Source organism: Acanthisitta chloris, unplaced genomic scaffold (genome assembly GCF_000695815.1).
Source record: "Acanthisitta chloris isolate BGI_N310 unplaced genomic scaffold, ASM69581v1 scaffold15688, whole genome shotgun sequence".
In the NCBI taxonomy this organism is placed as follows: Eukaryota; Metazoa; Chordata; class Aves; order Passeriformes; family Acanthisittidae; genus Acanthisitta; species Acanthisitta chloris.
This window is the reverse complement of record NW_008687721.1, coordinates 19,003-41,005: the sequence shown is the minus strand read 5'-3', so window position 1 is coordinate 41,005 and position 22,003 is coordinate 19,003. Positions and strand designations below refer to the sequence as shown.

Sequence of the window (22,003 nt, the reverse complement as noted above, 5' to 3'; positions counted from 1 at the left end):
GGGCAAAAAAAAACCTAATTGCTTTTAATGGACACAGTAAGTTCACAACAGGGATGATGTAACATAGCTGCAAGTGATTGCAGGGATTGAATTTGACAATATGGAAAGACTTTTCCAGCCCCGAGTTTCTGTTGATATAGAAAAAAGTCATTGATTATTTTTCTTTATTGCCACCAAATTAGGATATAAAGTGTTCAATTTTCTTTGCAGATTAGAGAATAACGACAACTTTCTATTAAGACACCAAAGCACTGGAGCAAACTAGCTAAGAAAGTTTTCAATAATCACTTGAGCAAATATTTGACATGGCTTTTCTAGGTGTACTGGGACACACCTACAAATGTGGGTTGGTCTTTTGAGGTTCTTTCCAGCCCTAAATTTCTATGAGAAAATATAAGCTTGTGCTTTTCTGGAGTCTGGCTTAGCAAAACAGCAAAAAAACCCAAATAGTTTCTGTTCAGTAATTTACACTCTGCAACTTTGGGAGATATTTGCAGTGGTACATTATTTATTAATTTTCCAGTGTTCAGAGTGTTCTAGGAAGTTCATAAAGCAAATAGAATTCCCAGCAGGAGACTGGAAGCTTTTGGCTTTCATACCTGGGGAGTCTGGTATTCACACAAAAAAAATACCATTATTGTACTTAGCATTCTCTAGCACAGAAAATACAGTTTGGTGTGAGCTCCATTGTAAAATGCTTTTCTTCTCTGAACTTCCTTCCAGAGTGGCAACAGGATTCTGTGTTCTATCATTCTGGACCACTACCAGGGACCATCGATAATAAACTACGATGATGAGAATGGCAAAACATGTATGCACATTGCTGCTGCTGCAGGCTACAGTGACATTATCAGTGACCTGGCTAAGGTCCCAAAGTGCAACCTGCAGGCCCTGGATGTAGATGACAGGTAACCATGGAAACACTGAAACTGAAATTGCTGCTTCCTTTCTATTAACCTGAGACCAACTCTGCTTATTATATAATCATGTTTCCTATCTCACGGGCCATGGCCCAGTTAATGAACTGTACTCTACAGAGAACTGTGCTTGCTCAGAACCTGCAAACCAGTCCAGCTCACATGTACTGTACCTAGTATAATAATTGACGAGTAGGAATGATATTTAGCTTTGTGTTTCTAAGTGTTTCTGGTAGGAAAAGATAAGATTATGTGTGAAAGGAGATTGTCACTGCTTGACTCAACTTCTTTCAATCAGAAGTGAACATTCTTTTCAAAACAATAGAACGGGATCCTACAACTTGAAGCTGGGATCCTGCTGCTATTTGTATTTAAGAAATGGCAGTGTTCTTTTCTTGCATTTAAGATGGCAACACTGTGTTCCCATAGGACCAGAGGAGTTTCACCTTCCATTCTTACAAGGCATTTGATTTCTCCCAGGAATCTTGTATCATCAGTACCAAAGAATCTTCTTTCCTCTTTTTCACCCCACACCTACCTCCCTTGGAACTTTCCTCATAAATTTATTTAATGCAAACAGAACCAACTGGCTATTCACATTTACTATGCTGCTCAGTGAAGAAAAAGCCAAGGTTTTCTTGGCTTAGGCCTTCAGGTACTTAAAATAATAGCATTCTCCATGGAAAAGTGCTATAAAATGGAACAGAAATAAAATGAACAGGGTTCTGGAGAAGTTTTTAAACATCAGTAAAATGTAGAATGCAGTTGAGAAGGCTGCAGTGTTCTGGAAAGAAAGGTGAAGGGAGGAGGTTAACTACACTTAAGAGTTCATTAAGACATGACCTATTACACATTCTCAGACATTTCCATGGAAGGTGTTATACTTGAGGGGAAAAGATAAGCTGTTCACTATGAACACACATAATAGAATTCCATTCTACTGTCTTTCTGACTGCACCCACCTGAAATCACTGAAAAAGCAACGAAATAGACAGAGAAATGTCAATTTTATTTTTTATTCTTAGACAGTTTCCTTGTGGTGTTTCCTGTGCTTTTACATAAGAGCAAAATATTACAATGTGGAAACTGGACAACAGTTTCCAAATACAACATGCACATTTTCTGCTAAGCAGAAAATCGGTTTGATTCTCCCGCACAGATTCAGAACAATTATATGCACTTGGGTCTGTGCCCATCACACAACACAAGAACTGGCAAAGTGGCAGTGTCAGTCTGGTAGATGTGTTCAGTCCTTCTCATTCATCTGGGGGATGATTCTCTTATTACATTCATAGAGAGCCCTGTACCAACCATTGCTAGTTGTGCGTGGAGTAACGATGAGAAGTTTGTTCCTAGGCAGTGCCACTACAAAGGGTTTTTTTCCCAAATTCTGCTGTGAAAACTTCGGGCACTCCTCCTACTCTGCAATTCCAGCAGTGGAAGAGATGCTCTTATACTACAGCCCCATATCTACTTTATCAACAGCTAAATAAATGCAGCTACACCAGTGTGGAACAAGTTGATGGAGAATTCCTGAAAAAGGATGTCATGAATATGGACCAGTAGCATACGAGCACACTTCATTATGTCATTAATAGTTTTGATAGTAAATCTGTTCATGTATTTTAATGGTACTCCCCCTTTTCTGTAGGACTCCTTTACACTGGGCTGCAGCAGCAGGAAAAGCTGACTGTGTGCAGACACTGCTAGAACTGGGGATAGACAGCAGCCCTCGAGACATCAATGAAAACACACCTCTGACATATGCAATATACTGTGGGCACACAGCATGCATCAAGCTGCTGTCTCAGGAGAGCAGGTAAAGGTAAAGTTCACATCTTGCTCACATGTTGCCACTGACTAGGAAACAAACTTATAGCTTTTTGTATGCTACTGAAGAGTTTGAGGCCTAGGTGATTCATATGCAATACTCAGTTCAAGTTTTCCACCCGTGTAGCAACATTAGAATTAGTCATCTACTGAAGACTCATCACTGAGGCTGCAGTACTTGTCTACTAATCAGCAGAGGGTTTTGAATAAGATGTGAATATAGCTCTTGCTCAGTCACTTTCATGCAGAGAATTGGTCTTACAGAATCATTTCAGCTCTCAGATACTTACTTTCCACCTTTCTGAAATCTCTGTGCACTAGCTGTGTGTTCATGCAATCAGACAGAGGGAGACAGCTTTGCCAGATGATAAAATAAATCTAAGGCTTTCATCATCAGAGTAAGGATTTGGGAGCATTTTTCTCATCTTCTTTAGTTCTTTACCTAGATTGTCTCTTCTTATTCTGTTTTTCTCTGTTAGAATAACAAAAGAGTTATTGCTTACAATCTTCCTCTCTCTTTGTATTTCTCCTGTTTCAGCAGCTGTCATTTAATTAATTTTCATTCTTCAGCTTTGGTAAAGGAGTATGCACTTACATTTATCATCACATTTCTTTGTGCTTTCCCTTCCTCTCCAGACAGCAGTTAGTATTATTCCCTACGTTACAAATTGGGAGGCATGGGCCTCTTCTCTTCTCCTGCACTCTGCCTGTTAGACGAGGCCTGAAATGTTGATTAGCCAAAATTTCATCTCAAAACCAGAACAGCAACAGCACTGTAGGTAATTATCTTGATTGACCTGAAGCTGTGCCAGACCTCTCTAATACAGGCAATGCAAGACAAAGCAAGGCAAGGCAAGGCAAGGGGAAAGGAGAGAGGGCAGAGGGAAAAGAGGAAAAAGGAAAGGAGAAAGGGAAGGAAGGAATGGTGAACTGGTGCCTTTGTTACAGTGTTAGCAGTGACTGTACTGCTGGAAATACCATTTTCCAAATATGACATAATACAAAGACCGCTTGGTTTAAAAGCTGCCAGCATGTTCCTCTTGTTATCATTGGAGCTTGCAGTTGGCAGATGCTGAAGACAGGAAAGTTTGTTTGTTTTTCCCAGATAGCTGCACTGAGTTACAGTGAGATGACTGTAAAACATTTAACTGATAAGAAAGGGTGAAGTAACACAGTAGCATTTTCAGCCTTTGTTAATTACAATTCAGAGTCCTAATTTTCTGCCTTCTTGAACCATCCCTGCAAGTGTATCTGAACAGTATATTGCTCATTTCATGGGCTAACACAGTCAGTAATTTTTCATTATTTGGCAATGCTGACATCACATTTTGCTTTGTACTTCTAGCAGATCTGAGTCAGTTCATCAGTTTCCCTCCCAGAACAACAGAATTATAAAGAAAGAAGGACGATTCAGCATGCTGAACCACATCTTCTCTTGCAAAAAGAAGAAAGATTATCAGAAAACCAGTCAGGAGAGAAGCAGAGATCAATATCCTAGAGAAGAGACCTCAGAAGTAGATGATATCATCACCCGTTTTGATTGCATTATGAACACAAACTGCGAAGACATTCCAGCTGAGTGTATGACCACTCCTGACTTTAAAAGAAGGAGCACAGATACAAAGTACCTCATGCCAGAAAAAAAGCAACCTGCACATCAGGGACTTCTGCCTGTCACTACCCAGAGCCTTCCCCCAATCACTGTAGGCAATTCCTTCCTAACTGCTTCCCAAAACACAATGCCACATTTCTCCACCAGTACCCACCATTTTCCACACCAGTCTCAAAAGAGTAGGAGCGAACACAACTTGCTGCACCACAGAAGCAACTGCCAGGCCTTGCTGGATGATCCCTGGGACAAAGACTCTAACCAACTAATCTCCTACAAAGTCTGTACTAGGACTTCTTCAGACAAACTGATAAATGGCTTAAACGCTGATAAATCTCACCACATGCTTTTGTGCCCTCCCTGCCTTCCCTCGCTTCCCAGTTCTCCATCAGGTAATTACTTTTTTCTCTGTATCTAAAATCCTATGATATCTACTGATGTGGCAAGCTGAGTCAGAAAAAAAATAGGGAAGTCCGACCCATAACATTTCTATTTCTTAAATATCTATTTCAGAATCTTCTCCCTGTATGTAGGAGCCATCACAGCTAGCATACGGAAGGCACATCAGCTGAGCCAAGGTGCTTAGGTGTGGAAATAAGAGATTTAAGTAGGTTTGATGAGCAAGCAAGAATGGAGGTATTTAGGAAGCATGTAAGGTACCTGAGCAATAAGTGCCTCCAGATCACACATATGCTTTGTGTGTTGCACGTAACCACCCACTACCACACCTGATGCCTTGTGCCCACATTTAGTACTGGAAAGGAACAGCAATGCACCCAAATTCATAACTGTGCTGAGAGCTGTTTCTGGATCCATCTAGGTTCAGTGCCATGCTGGACAGCTCTGCACCATGGAACTTTTGCTGTACAGGCAAAGTCTGACTCAGGGCTGCAGTGGCACCTCTTCCCACTCCTGCCACCCTGCATGCCAGCTCTTTAGTCTAACCTGCAAAGCTGAATTCAGGCTGCTAAACTTACACAGATGGAGTAAATGCTTTTATGCTGTGGTCTGGAAACTGTAATGCAACAGTAATGAAGCCGGGCACCAGAATTCTAAAGTGAACTCGAAACCAGGGTTTGGCTGGATTTGGGATCTAGTATTTTGTTTGACTCACATCCATGTTTAAATGAGTCTGGATGGCTGGCCTGTGTGCTGGAGTTTAATTTCACATATCAGTGTCTCCAGCTTCTCCTTTGGGATTAGTCCCATACCAAAATGAAACATATCTAGCATGCCTTCCAACCACTACAATATCCAGCTGAAACTGAAGCAAGCAAAAGTAATCCCCAAACTTACCAGTACACCATTAAAAGGAGTAAACATTACACAATAAGTTAGTCTGTACTCACCCCACAGACATGAGCCATTATTCTCCATCGGAAAGAGGAGTGAACAGAAACTCTGTCTGAGAAGAACTTTCGGTTAGCTTAGATGGTAGTGCAAACTGTACTAACTTCTGATGTGAACTATAAAAAAACAAATCTTCATGCGCATCTCTGACAAGGAGAGTAAAACCAGCAAGTTCAGAATGACAGGCCATTCCACATTGTGCAGATAAAGGCTGGATATAGTTTTTTCCGGGCAAAAAGGAGCTATTTAAAAAGTTCCCCTTCCTGAACATGAGGCCACATTCCTGAAAGCTCAATAGAACTGCTCTATAGGTGTCACTACATTTTCACTATGCACTCTTCAGCTATTCACTCAGCCATACAAACCCCATACTCCACATGCCCAGCAAGGATTGCTTCTGCACAATTTCATTTTACACTGAATTCTGCAAGGTTCAGCTCACATGTGGAAGACAAGAATACCTGCAGGGCTTCTTTACAACCTAAATATAATAGGGTACAGTGAGGTTGAGATACTTGAGGTCATTCAAGCTGACAGCAGTAGGAGGAATGAACTCAAACTGGATGAGCCAAACTGGAGGGCAACTATTTCTGGGAAATATTTCTTGGTGGAATTTGATAGACTATTAATGTATTTGATGTGGAAGTAACTACCATGTTATTTAAAATGGGATTATAGACTTTTCTTAATACTACAGTATACTACATAAAATGATTAGATTCTTCTTTGCTCTGGACAAAAGTACAGGTGGCTTTCTATGAGCATCCAATGAAAAAAAAAAGTGCAATCAGCTGAATCAGGATCTGCACAGGGACTCAGTATGGTACCAGAAGTCTAAATGCATGAATGAGGGTGAAATCATATCAATTATGTGAAAAGTTCTAATTGCTACTATGGGAGCCATCTTTGCATGTCCAAAGGAAACGTACGTCATTTGTTTCTGACAGTTTATTATCTCCCTCAGAGAATATAAAGCCTGAGTCTGCTTTAAGCCCAGTTCTCTTTGTACCAGCTCCCTTTAACAAAACTTTCCAACAATAAAAATTTCCTGTAGCTGGCAAAAATTACTTCCTCTGAAACACGTGAATTAAAAGCCTGTAAGGAGGCAGTGTCTGTTCAGGAACACATTACACAATGCACATACTGCCTAATTTCTTCAGGATAAAAAGGTCTACTTATCCCTCTTCACACCTATGTGTGTGGTTTAAATCCGTCTGTCCTTGTAATTAAAGTCACCTGACTTGCATTCACTGTATGAACTCCAGGGCTTCCAGGTCTCCAGTGCACTGTGCCTGCAGGACTTGGAGAGATCAGGGGCAGAGCAAGCCTGGCTCCAGCCCAGCCAACAGTGCTGTGCTGGCAGTTCTTCCTGAGGAAATTTTTTTTTCATTTGGGGGGTTTTGTGTGTTGTTGATGTTGGTTTTGTTGGTGGTGGTTTGTTTTGTTGTTGTTTCTTCACTTGATTGTTTCCTGCAGAAGGCTTAGCTGAAGGAGAAAACATCTGTTTTTTTAAGACACTGAAGTGTTAATACTTCATTTCTCAATTCATGACTGTGGGGGCTACATGTAATTTCCTAATCACTGAATACTTAGGCCAGGATTATCAGTATCAATCACCTAAGGAAACTCAATTAGAAAATTATCTGCTCAGTCGCCACACAGTGTTGATTGTCTTGCACAACCATGTATTTATAACCTTTGCAATCATCTCTTTTTGCTAAATGTACTGCCATCTATATTCCACAGGGAAAAATGGTGTAAGTAGAGAAGTTCCAAGTGATATGGGTAAACGGAAGCCTGTCTCAAATGTAAGGCAGCTCTGAGATGTGTATTACCACCCATCTTTTAGATTACTAAACTTCTAGGTCTAAGGCGACACTTTATTAAAGGTTTTATTACAGCAGCCTTCTATGTGCTTGAGCAGGTAATGTGAAAAACAGGCTGTTATTAAGTTTTCATTGGTATAAGCAGGATAGTGTAATCCAACAGGAAGCACTTCTGTGCCAGAAAAGTGTAGAGTAAAGCTGATCAGTGTAGCCGTTACTTTCTCAAACGGAAGAACCAATTTACAGTGAGACATTCATTATAGCATTAACAACTTTTCCACCAAACATACCACAATGTGATTCACCTTCCTAAATGCAAAGGAAAATCAAAAATAACAGCTTGTGAAAAAAAGTCAGTAAACAAAACCAAAGGCAGTCCTGCATTTTATAATAGCAAAATTGCTGCCTTTCCATTTCATTCAAAACAAAAACGACATTACAAATGTGCTCTTGGGGACCACAAAGGTGATGTCTCATAGAAAAAAAACCCTGTTTTTCATATGTTAGGTGGAACAGGTAGAAAGGAAAGGAAGAATACCTCCACTTGGCACCAGAACTTTTAACCACAAGGATTCTTTTCCAAGTATTCATATCAAGCTGGCAAACATGATTATGCTTTGTACTATTGTTTCACTGCCAGTTATCCCCATTCATGAAATAAACATATCTCTTGGTAGCAACAACAATATCCCATCATCGAAGCCATAACAGTACATATGCAATAAGCCATTAGTTCTCAGCATAAGTGTCACTGAAACCAATATACCTCGAATTGCACTAAATGGGAGCAACAGATAATTCTCTGCCATATTGGAATTGATATATTTAGTTTAGTGCAAAGTGGGTGCAATGTCTATAGAAGAAATTTACCAGCTAGACACTAGAAGTGTTAAAGACTAAACAAAGAGTAAAACAGAGGAAAAGGAAACCAAAGCCTGTTTCTATTAGGCACAGCTTACCCATACAAGATTATTCCTGCTTTTGCTCAGTACACATCAGCTTTACCCATACAATCTAGCAGACTCACCCAACGTCTGTCAACTGTCATGGTGTTTGGCCCAGAATCTTGCTACCTGCTGAGCTGGAGGCTACACTACAACATGATGGTTTGTCTGATAAACACCACTTTCACACATGATCCATTTAATCAGTAAGATAGTTACAGCAGTTTGACAACCACTTTGGGCACCTCTAGGAAACTGTTCTACAACTGTTTTCCTATGGCTTTATCTTGCACAGCCCAGCAATATGTAAGTACTTTTGAGTACCAATGACAAAGCCACAAAGGCAATTAATACAATTCCATTTCTTCCTATTGCTTAAGATGCCCTGCTGCATCCATCCTGTGTCCTGCCTTGACTCTGTGTGCCAACAGAGCATATGCTTGCTCTGCAACGAGCCATGTTGCAATGCCATGCTGGATGAGCAGCTATCTGGCAAGACAACCCAATACTCCTTACAAAGCTCATTGCAGACCTGGTGATAATTAAAAAAAATAATTTGAGGGAATCAAGCAGCACAGAATAAGATCAGCTCAGAAGAAGGATCTGAGGAAAATGTTGATTTGGTGCTTGAGTTTCTACTGTCATTTATGTAGTGAAATGCATTACATCATCTAACATAATATCTTTTTTAATAGTATTAGACCAAAGTTAGCTTTAATCTTAACCAGGGACATGCCACAGTTAGCAAATTAACCTTTCACTTTCCAGTATCTGTTCTTCGTGGTAAAAATGAAATTGCCAAAAACATAGTTTAACAAGGATAAGTATCAGTTTATATCAGTTCTGATATGTTTTCATCCGCAGCAAAACTGTCTCAAAGCTCATTGTGACTGCTAACAGACTTCAACCAGTCCCTTTTTCCAACCAGCAATTGAACTCCATTGTGTTCTAGTACTTAGAAAGGCTGAGAACCTACTAGAGTATTTTGCAAACTAAAACTTCAATTCAGAAATCAAATCCATCTAGTTGAGTAATTCTACAAATTTAGTGTCCAAATATTCTCACACAGACCTAGCTACTGGACTGTGCTTAAGGTATATGTGAAGATTGTATTAAATCAATCACTCTTTTTAATGAATGCAAAGCAAACTAAGCAACAATGGTTTTTCAGCCAGTGATTTCTTTTTATTACATATTTCTGAGAATTACTAAATAATTTTTCCTTTTTTTATCTAGGAGCCAGAAAAATACAGTGTACAACATTATTTGCAAGTATTTCCACATGTAACAGATTATCTCTTTCTTTCACAGGTAAAAGTTTTCAACAGATGTCCATAGACCAACACAAAGTAAAAAATCTTATTCCTGTACGGAACAGCCTAGCTCCCATACCCAACCACTGTGCTCACAAAAGTAAGTATAGACAACATAATGTCAGTTACAGCGTGCCTCCATCACTGACATCTGAGGGCTCGAGAGAGGTTTCATGTTCCTTTTTCACAGCATCATAGAACGGCTGAGGTTGGAAGACATCGTTGGAGGTTGTCGGTCCAACTCTACTGCCCACAGAGAATCACTTAGAGCAGGTTGCTCAAGACCACATCCTGTTATGTTTTAAATGCCGCTATGAATGGAGACTGAAACTATATGATTTCTCTGGGCCAACTGCTCCACAGTTTGACCCGCAGAGTAAAGAAGTTTCTTCTTACGTATTTGTGGCCATTGACTCTTTGCCCTTCATAAGACACCACTGAGAAGAATCTGTCTCCCTCTCCATTACTCCCCCCAATCAAACATTTATACGTATTGATGACATCCCCTGAGCTGCCTTCTAGTTTCAAGGCTGAACAGTCCCAGGTCTTTCAGCCTCCGCTTTGAGATGGGACATTCCAATCCTTTAATCATCTCCACTATCCTTCATTGGACTTGCTTCAGTATGCCCATGTCTCTCTTGTACTGGGGGCCTCAGAACTGGACTCAGTACTCCAGATATGTCTCCCCTGAGCTGAAAAGAGGGGAAGAATCACCTTCCACAATCTGCTGGCAATGCTTTTCCTGATGCAGCCAGATGCTGTTGGCTGTCTGTGCTGCAAGGGCACATTGCTGGTTCACATTCTGATTGTCAAAGCATAGTCCCAAAGAGCAGGGAAAGCCTGACTCCACTCCCACAGCCCCAGAAAAGTGTCAAGGTTGAACACATAAAATCATAGAATCAGCCTGGTTGGAAGAGACCTCAAAGATGATGGAGTCCAACCCTACCATGGTTACTAGACCATGGCACTAAGTGCCACATCCAGTCTCATCCTGGAAACCTCCAGGGATGGTGAATCCACCACCTCCCTGGGCAGCCCATTCCAACGCCTGACTACTCTCTCTGTAAAAAATCTCTTCCTAATATCCAACCCAAACCTTCCCTGGCAGAGCTTGAGTTTATGCACTCTTGTCATAGTGTGTTCCAGGCCAGATCAAGCCAGCAGCTGGGGTGTTCTTCACTTACAAACACTAGCCATACTCCAGACAGTGTTCTGTACTCACATTCTTGTGCTCCACAAAGCACAAATCTCCCAGTGCGTATTGGACAAGGATTTGCAGTTTGCTATTTGTCATCCTGCAGATCAGCCAGGGCCGAAAGCATTCATACTTCATAGCTAATTTTAAGATTCACTGCTTTTTATAATCTGAGTTTCAGAAGCAATTCTGCAGTTATAACAATATTACTAGAAATGAAGATCAGACTGTGTAGGGGCACACAGAATTGTGCACTGCAGCTGCTCTGCAAATAAGAAAGGAAAAAGAAAAGCAGAGATGTGTGAATTAATGAGATTTGCTCAGAGGAAAGAAAATAATCTATCTGCTTTCAAAACCCCAGCCCCAAGTGTTCTATTTTTAAGCATTCTACTCATGTTCTCTGTGTCTTCTAGTTAAAACATGGTTGTAAGCAAAATCCTTAGAAAAATTATTTCATAATCACTCCTGTTCCTGCAGGAATTCATATAAAAGGTCACAAATTTAGTTCTAGTCTCATGCCAAAAACTGTTTTACAAATAAGATACATTTATCACAATTAATAATCCTGGTTTAATTAACTAACACAGCACATTTATCCAGGTGCCATTACTGCTTGAACATTAGTTCAAGGCAGCAACAGAAAAGCAAAGTTACTTGCAAAATAATTACATTTCTTCTTTGTTAACACAAATGACACATTTTGTCCTGGAGCTTTCCGAATAACTGTTTCAGAGCCAAGATTTCACTCATCTTCCATCCAGCTCTAAAAATATTACTGCTCTGGACACAGGCAAAGTGCTCCAGCAACAAAGATTGAATATAAACATTTGTGTTTCTCTAATACATTTTATTACACAAGATGTGTGTTAAAAACATGAGAAAAAAAAGGCACCCAAGAAGTTAGAAGAAGAAAATAAGCATAAACTAGAAAGAGAACTGAAACTACACAGAGATTAACAGAAAGAAGAAACATGTCCCCAGAATAAGGAAGGGCAATGAAGAAAAAGGAAGAAATTCTTTAATCTCTAAGCAAAAACATTTAAAAATACACATTAGAAAGAGGAAAATAGGAATGAAACAGTAGCCTAGGAAAAGAGCACTTGAGTGGCTTGAAACCATATTTTATAAATTGCCACCCTCCAGATATTCCCAGGGGCAAAGAGCACCCTTACATGGCTTCTTGAGTGGCCTCAGCACAGACTGCATGCTGCTGCTTTATCCCCAGCACATTCTTTCTAGCTCACCATGCAATGCTTCCAAGAGCCCCTGGAAAACAGGCTTGGAACTATCACACACCCTGACACAATGCCAGAATAATTTTCCATTTATGGGGCTTCTAGAGAACTCTCTCCTGCTCTCACTTCTTCATGTGGCTTAGTAAGTCTGACACCACAGTGATATTATTACTTGTTGAACAACAACAGAACAGAAAACACCCACCAAAAAAAAAAATCTATTTCTTTATTTTCTGGGGATCAGTGGCTGTTTCTGCTGTTACTCATGATTTGAATTTTATTCTTTCCCAAGTTAACTGCAAAGTATTCCACAAAGCACCCACATCTCTGCAGAAGGACACTGTGGTCCACTGTTTGCAAAGGAAGAGAGTCTAAGAGCAATACCTTCTGCTGGACAACATACTCCTTGGGCAATGCCTCTCCGGCAGCCTTATTTTTGCCTCTGCAGGTCATTGTAGCAGCCACTTGAGAGTCACTAGTGAGTGGAAAAGTGTCCCTGAATTAGTAGCTCCTATTCTATCACTAGGTCTTTGGTGGTTGACTCTGCTCTCTGCATGTGAATAATTACTGGTGCTTTGGATGGATGGATGGATGGATGGATGGATGGATGGATGGATGGATGGATGGATGGATGGACGGATGGACGGATGGATGGATGGATGGACGGATGGACGGATGGATGGATGGATGGACGGATGGACGGATGGATGGATGGATGGACGGATGGACGGATGGATGGATGGATGGACGGATGGACGGATGGATGGATGGATGGACGGATGGACGGATGGATGGATGGATGGACGGATGGACGGATGGATGGATGGATGGACGGATGGACGGATGGATGGATGGATGGACGGATGGACGGATGGATGGATGGATGGACGGATGGACGGATGGATGGATGGATGGACGGATGGACGGATGGATGGATGGATGGACGGATGGACGGATGGATGGATGGATGGACGGATGGACGGATGGATGGATGGATGGACGGATGGACGGATGGATGGATGGATGGACGGATGGACGGATGGATGGATGGATGGACGGATGGACGGATGGATGGATGGATGGACGGATGGACGGATGGATGGATGGATGGACGGATGGACGGATGGATGGATGGATGGACGGATGGACGGATGGATGGATGGATGGACGGATGGACGGATGGATGGATGGATGGACGGATGGACGGATGGATGGATGGATGGACGGATGGACGGATGGATGGATGGATGGACGGATGGACGGATGGATGGATGGATGGACGGATGGACGGATGGATGGATGGATGGACGGATGGACGGATGGATGGATGGATGGACGGATGGACGGATGGATGGATGGATGGACGGATGGACGGATGGATGGATGGATGGACGGATGGATGGATAAATGGATGGATGGATGGATGGCAGGCAACCAGCCCTAGGGGCTCTGCCTCTCACAGATCCCAGTTCTGGGTCCAGGCTCAGGTGTTTCAATACATACTAGTCATTATAGGTATTGTTCCAAAGCCATCAATGTGCCAGTCCTGAAATCCTTATCAAATATCCGAAACTGAGTACAATATGTGGCACTAGATGGAAAGAACTGATGCTTGGATGCTGGTTTTTACTTCTTTGATTGAGCATGGGTCTGTGATGGCGACCCAGCCATGGGAATGAAATTAAGCTACAGTGCTTTTGTCCTACTTAAACCCATCATTAAGGGCTTATCTAGCACATGAAGTGTTCTGGACACATGTTACACAGGTGTGAACTTTGAATATATTAACCTGTGACTGTGCTCTGAATAGGGAAACAAGGGAGTCTGCCAACATGCATTTGGTTTACACACCAAAATTTCAGTGAACTCAAAGCATTCTACCATGTGCCAGAAAAAAAGTGGGCTCATTTATTGTATTTAGCCCTCCCTGATTCATACAAATACAATACAACTAAAGCAAAGTATTAATGGTTTGAGGTTTCTGTTTTCATGGAAAGGAGAACTAAGTGATTTCCTGAATTTCTGAACATGAATAAACCCTGAATATGACCCATAAATTATGGTACATTGCCAAAGGCCTGGCAACTCTAGCAAACGCTGCCTGCTCAGGGCCATCACAACTTGAATAGTACTTGAAATTAGCTTGAAAAGAAAAAAAAGTCTACCAAGATCCTAAATCCTCTCTATATGCAAAAAATCTGCTTTGCCCTAAATCAGTATCTGGTAAGTCTTAGAAAATTACTGCCCCTTTTAAATAAATAATGAATAATGAAATGAGTACAAGGTATAAGGTACAGGGGATTGTAACAAGAAGAACTTCAGCATCCTTTGCACAACGCATATAGTTTAAATATATATATGCAGTGAGGGCCCACTGCAGACAGGAGAGAAGTAACATCTGTTTCCAACAGGGCTAATTAAATAAAACACAAAACCTCAAACTAGAACACCTCAGAGGAAAATGTTAATAGCCTCTTATATATTCATCACAAATATCCAGATGGATGGAAATAACTGATGCAATCAAGCAAAAGTGAATGTGAAAAACTACAAGGAAGATTCTGTAGCCAAAACAGAGATGGCGTTAACTCCAGTAAGGAACTCTTCAGATGCTTAAACTGAAAAACCTGTACTGTCTGTATTCAATGAGCTTGTGAATAAAATGGAGACAAAAAGAAAAGAAGCTGATACGATTCACAATAAATTCCAGGGAGATAAAAACATGTTTACAATGTAAGGTTTTGAATTCTTCTGTGAAAAAATCAGGAAATTACTGAGTTGTCTGACTGAATGAGCTTGAGGAATTCAATTTAGAGAAGACATAGAACTATCTTAACTTTAAACCACAGTGTAACACTGCTGAGTGTGAGGTGGAAATTAAGGATGATCTAAATCCAGCGTTTCTTACAAGAGTACGATAGATACAGAACAGCTGTGCCTCTGGTGTTTCAATGTGGGTCTTAGTGTGGTACAAGGCAATGTGCTACTTTTGTGTCCTGTGACTTGCAGAGCACGTGTGAACTTATCTTTATGATTGATTGAGCCTAGAGCAATGTTCCACACTCTTCCATTTCAACTTTTTAAGATTTTGATCAGCATTTATCTTGGGAAATAGAGCATCCTCCCAGAAAAGTTTAGTTCAAAATAATATATTCCTATGAAACATTTATTTGGTTTGTGATGAAAAAATGTATTGTGGAAATTTCTCCAAACAAACCGAGTCTCCTCCAGACAAACTACAGATTCTCTGCTTATCAAAAGTAAACCTTTGGACTTATCAAGTCTTACTGATACAAAGTAAATTGCTTAACACCAGAGTTGTTTTCTTCAGATGAAGATTAGCTTTGCCAGTCTTATATGATTATTAATTTATTGATCACGTTTTTCAAATGCAGGTTTGAGTACACAAAACAAGCGATAACAGTTCAAAGAGAGCTGCAAACACCTCTGTAAAAATGTCATGCTTTTCACCTTCTGTGCACTCTTTCTCTCTTTTTCTTTTTCCTGTAGTTCAGCTACCATCTCAGGGTGCTAAAAAGTTTCAGTCCCTAAGGACTGGTGCAGATATTCTCCCACCTGCTCCAATCTCCAGATCCCAGAAAATGGGACATTCTCAGAGTCATCTTCTCTATTCCCTCTTGCCTGGTCTATCAGGACAGCCTCTGAAACCAAGCCGTGTCCTACCTGCTATCCCAAGCCAGAAGAAATCTAATCCTGCAGAAGACCTTCAGAAATCTCTCGCCAAACCAGATGCTGAAAATTAGCTCATTACACTGGCCTAAATCAGCTGAAATATGTCTAAGTGCTTATTACAAGGTAACCGTACAGCAAAATCTCATTAACTTGCACTAATGATACTCTCATGGACTGGAGTGTAAATGAACAAAAACCAAGAAAAGATAGCACATCACAAAAGCTGCACTGTGTGTATATATATAAACATACATATATATGCATTTTCATTACAGTCCTCATTAATGATGAAATTACTAAATCATTATTTAATCTGCTGTACATTTATTTTGTGAATGGAACCTTCATAACACGTGATCTTGTTGCAGCAATGTGCTGTTGATCCTTTCATAAAAAACAGGAACAAAGAGTAGGATTTTGTGCATGATTTAAAATGCAGGACTAGAGAATCATAAATTGACAAGGTTTCTCTGTGGTTTGTGAAGGCAAAGGTGCTGATTCTGATGCTGTGTGCCATCAAAAATATCTTTTTAAGATTAAAACAAGCTCAAAATAAACGGCAGTTTTAGCAAATGATGATTTTTGTCTGTTTTTCACATATTTGCTAAATTGTAAGTTTGTGGGTTTTGTGAATTCAACAAGGTAAAAATGCAGAATGAAACACTAATCCCTGTAGGACAGACAGGTCTATAGCATACACTGTTCAAAACTGTTCATTTCACTGACAGGTTTTTGTCTCTTTCATTTAATTCTTCATACTCCTAGGTGACAAAAATGGAAATGTATATTGTTATCTTCATAAAATGAGGATTGCACAGTCCTGAGTTTCTAGGCATTATTTCATCACTTTGATCACTGAACTGAAGGAAATATAACTAGGCTGCTGTTCAGTCAAGAACCTTGGCAAGAGCTATAAGCCTTTGACTAAACATTTCACAAGACTGTCCTTTCCTAGAAGCTAACAAAGACGCCAGCCCCTGCTTGCTTCAGGATTCTTATCTAAATCTTGATGCTATTACTTTAGAGGCTTCCTCACTTCTGATTACAGAGGGGCTGTGGGCAGGGGGGGAAGGATAGTCTTCACTTTTCTGTAGCACCCTTGCTAGTAAGCCTGGCCAAAATTAGCTCTACATCAGCAGCTCATTGAACCAGGACATGGCACTTGTGTTTATCTCTCGATAAATGTTTTATTAGCTGGACAAACATTTCTTTTGCTGTGTCACAGCAACAGACAAACCTGATGTGAACAAGATAATCGCGTCCCAGTAGCTGCAGTTTCCAATTTCCTTGTGCTGATGACTGTAAATAGAAGGGCTGTCACAGACAGTCCCAGGAAGAAAAAAGCAGAGCACAACAACAGCTGCTCTGATGCAACAACACGGGGAAGGGGGAACCTTTTGCACACAAGTGAAAGCATATTTTATTTTCAGACATCTAATCCAAATGTCAGGGTATCAAGATCAAATTCAACAAGTGATGTAAACATTTAGCTTTTTCATGAAAAACGAGAGAGTAAAAAGCTCATGTGCTTGGGCCTCACAGGCAACCTAGTCCCTGAGGCTAGACAGAATAAACACTGTGTGATAGGAGCATGCTCTGCTAAAGGAAAAATCAATTCTGGCAAGCTCTGTCTCTGCACCTGATCAGTCTTGCACAGTCCAGCCTCACTGAAAAGTCATCTCTCCTACAGTGTAGCAGACTGGTATTTGCTCCACCAGGTCACTGCCTGAGCTGCTCCACTCTCCGGAGCCCCGACCTTCACTGGTTTGGAATTCCACCTGTTGCAAGTCCAAAATCACTATTGTGACTCATGCCCCTTAGTACCTCTCTCTGTGGCCTCACACAAGAGGCAAGTGATTCCTAAGTCATTGCCTACAAATACTAAAACTTCAGTGCAGACCTTACGCCTTTACTATCATTTGGTACAAAGCAAATGGTTTTGGTACAAACGGCACAGAGGAGAAGGAAAATCTAATTCATACAGCTCTGGCTGGCAGAAAATAACCTCTATGTTAACCCTAAGTGTCAGCATAGACATTACAAAGTGGCATTACAAGAGGCCTGCAAAGTGTGTTTCTGTAAATCAAACTAGCATATTCTACAAGAAAAACCTTGATTTCAGCTACCAAAACTGCTGCTAGGCACTCCGAAGGTCTTCACAGAGTGAAAGCCCAAAGTAACTACTCTGGCAGAGAATAATTATCTTTAGTTCAACACGCTGCTTGGTGGGAGTGGGTACAGCACATGGAAGGAAGAGAAGACAAAATGGCACAAGAAGGAAACCCCAGGGAGGTCCAGCATTTCTGACTCCACTGCCACACTAGCCCTCTTCAGTGGGTAAGGAAAACAGGATTTTAGCTATCAACTGGGATGCCTAAACAGAGGCAGGTCCTCATTGCTACCACTGGCTTTGAGAAAGGGGGTGAATGTCTCTCATCTCTTGTGTTACCCTGACTGTTTAGAGGTCCAGGAGAGTTCTGGGCTGCCTAATGGCAATCATGTAAAAGCTGTAGTGGCACCCATATGTTTGCCAGCTGCTGTTCCATGCTGGAGACCAAGATACAGGAGCAGTCTGTGTTGGCTTCCCATAGAGTCTTGAACAAATTTCAAATGTGTTACAGGAAGAGAGAAAGGGAGAGACATTCCCCCATGCCTTAGGCTAGACAGTTCCATTCCCAGAAAGGAAGCAGTCAGCTATCTGATTTTCCTATTCAGCAGTGCTTTGTTAATGCAGCATGGCTGAACAAAGATGAATAATGAATTTTTGATCAAAGATAACACTGTCTTTCAATTGAAATTCCTTCAAAGATTTCAGGTGCAGTCAGTTGAAGCTAGAAACACAGACTACCACTGACTCCTCTCTATGCAATACATTTGTGTGACATGAGGCAGCTGCTAGATGATATTTTTCCTATCATTTGCCCCTTTTTCTTCTCATCTTATTCTAGGAATGAGTGTTTTCTTCTGTGGGTCTGCAACCCAGGAAAGACTTTTCCAGGAAAGGAATGCAAATCTAATTGCTGTTCAAAGCATAAAATACAGTTCTTACCTGAACAGACACAGCCTTAAGTGCAGGGTAATCTGAACTAAGATCCAGGTCACTTTTCTAATGTGCTTCTTCTGAGGACTGTCAATAAAGAACTAGTTCATGATTTACCAAATACAGATCTTTCATAAATTAATACTCATAGAAAGCATTAAAAATTGTTATCAAAAATGTCTCCCCCAGAAACTTCTTAGCTTTTGGGTTTGGTAGCCAAATTCTACAGGAAATAAAGAAGGCAAATTAAGCTGAAGTCTATCACCTCCAGAGGAGAGCAGACTGTTGACTGCAGCATACTGCATGAAAGATAACAAATGAACCAATGCCTACTTAAGCTACATTGACCCCTTGCTCAGACCTTTCCTGGAAGATAATGGCAGGAGAGACAATAAAAGGCTAATACAGTTCATGAGGAATTTCCAAGAAATGTCTGGTCAGTAGGTCATGACAGAGATATTTTTTTTCCTCTGTCTAGTGGTTAAATATATCTGGCACATTCTTCTGTGGCACAAGTTGAGTGTTTACTCATGGATGGTGCAGCGCTCAGGTGTCTGGGGAGTTTGGCTTGGCACAGAGAGCTAAGAAAACATATGCACATACAGGATATATTTTCTGATCAAAGCACAATATATTCCCTCACACACTCTACATTCCATACATCATTAGTAGAACTCGAAAATGCTTTTAAAAATGGTGCAGCCTTTATTCCAGTGGGCCATTTACCTAGACTGAATGGAGTGCTCCACGCTTACAGTAAACTGTGCAGGTGATTAATATTAGCCCATTGTTTAAAACAGAGACAAATGTTCATATATAAGATAAAGAATCACCTGGTATTATGAGGATCTTTCTAAGGCTATTCTATTGATGAGCAGGCTCATTTTCTTGTGTAAATACCTAAAAAGGGAGCTATATCCTCTAAAATTCAGTTCTAATAAAGCATTTTAAACACACCTACCACTGCCAAAGGTGGAGATCCCTGTTCCTTCACCCCTTATTACACTGCATTCCATTACCATCCCCAAAGGAGGGTCTGTACAGTGCATATGTTTTTCCACTGCAAAACATGAGAAACATCATAGTTACCACTGGGACATGAAAGCATAGCAACTTTTCAAACAATTCTAACAGGGCTGTAAAAGCTCATCCAGTCATACTGTCATCATGATTCATCACACTTCTTCCTCTGCCTCTGCATTATAATTTAGAAGAAGAAAAAGTATTGAAAGTATACATTGTTTGCCTTTGTATTGTTAAATCAGAATTTTTTCCTCTTTATATACACAGGGTTCCTTAGATTCACAGATTTTTCTGTGCTAGCACTGTTGGTGAAAAAGCTCAGCATTATGACAGAGGCAGTTTAGACCAGAGGTTGTCAGGTATCCAGCCTCAAAGGACAGAGAGTAGTACTTGATGAGAAGCCAAAAAATGAACTCCATGTCTGTTGGGATCCTGAAGTCCAGCTGTTCCCTCCCAGACAGCCAACATGCACAAGGGCCTGCCTGATGCAGCTGCAACTGTGCCTAGAAAGGTCACAGAATCACAGAATGGGTTGGGTTGGAAGGGATCACAGTGGGTCATCAGGTCCAAGGTCCCTGCTCACTTACATGGTACAGCCTTCTGCAGTAACTTTCCACTCCCCATCTCACTTCATGGTGCTTTAGGGTACCTGGTGTGACTTTCTGCTGCTCTGCAAACACCAGAAAGAACCTGCAGAGTCACGGGGGTGTTCATACCTGCCCAAGAGGATTGTTGACTCTGTGTATGTGCCTTCCCAAACCTTTGCACATGATTCTTGGCTTAGCATTTGGAATTCCATCCTGAGGAAGAAGAATGTGGCAGAGTTCCTTGTATCACAAAGGAGTAGAATGAAACTGTCTGAACACAGCCGTGCACTAAGAAAAGGCTTGGCCAGCCCTTCCAATGTGTCTCTGTGGTCATCATCACCTCTGCAAAAGACCCCCACAGTCATAGCCTTTCCCATCAAGATTACATCAGGAAGATTAATTTAGTAAGAGGGGGAATGTGGGGAAGGGGTAGGAGAAGCAGATCCCTTCCTTACACACAGTGCCACAAACTTCAGCTATATGTTCAGCTTGTTAGCTGAGCTGAAAGTAGCTTTGCACGTATACTGAAAACCGTGAAGTAAGATCTTGCCACAGAGCATGAATAATTGCCTGCACTTAATAAACAGAAAAGAAAGGGGACTGTATCTTTTACACACAGAAGCTGACAATAAGTATCTGTGCTGGTTTGAAAGCAAACCAGTGAGAGACTCCAAGTCAGAAATAAAATTTCATAGAAAAAAACAACACAACAACAAATGCAACAGTACAAAAAGAAACCACTGACAGAGTCAGAAAGTAACCTGACACCCTGTCAGTCAGGGTGTTGGTAGTAGTCCAAAGAAATGGTGGCTGCAGTCCTCCTGGAGTGATGGGTCTGTCGGCAGTGACCCCGCAGATCTGGTCCTCTCCCGAAGGTTCAGCGGCAGCTCTTGTCCTTTGGGAATCCAGCAGGTAAAAAAGGTTCCTGTGCTGGTCCAAACCCCAGCTTATATTCACGTGGGAATGCTTGGCTCCCCACCCCCATGTGGAAATGTTTGGCTCCCCCCCTTGGGGTGAAGCTTCTCACAATGGGACGATGTAATTCTACGGGTCATGCCTGGGTCCCTGACAGCCCCTTAAACAGAGACAGTCCCATGAGGGAGCCATCAGGGATGAGGACATAACAATCACTGCCCCCACCTGCTTTAACATCTTGTGGAGACGACAATAGAATACATACCATTGGCTACCCCGACACTGCAACCCAGGACAGTATCATATAAGGAAAGAAGAAATACGAGGTCTAACCAGAAAGACTGCACTAAATATACAGTAGCAAAGACTGCATTTTCAGTTTCTAAAATTTGCCAATCTTGTCCTGCTCCTGAATGACTCTTGTAGCAGACTCTTGGAAATAAGCAGAGATTTATTACTAAGAACTGCTAAACCAAATAGTTAAGTGATTCTGTGAACCCAGAGGAAAGCTCTGCCTCCCATTCTG

The 22,003-nt window shown here is 41.2% G+C and overlaps 1 protein-coding gene across 1 annotated transcript; it reads left to right on the top strand.

Moving 5' to 3' along the window:
* Positions 1-723: 723 nt before the first annotated feature.
* On the top strand, positions 724-15,983 carry ANKRD55 (ankyrin repeat domain 55; the record flags this gene model as incomplete). The annotated part of the gene is made up of 5 exons (XM_009080726.1): positions 724-908; positions 2,569-2,736; positions 4,093-4,748; positions 9,788-9,889; positions 15,730-15,983. Coding segments are annotated over 5 exons (1,365 nt in total), but the record flags the coding sequence as incomplete, so codon positions are not given.
* Between the last annotated feature and the right edge of the window lie 6,020 nt (positions 15,984-22,003).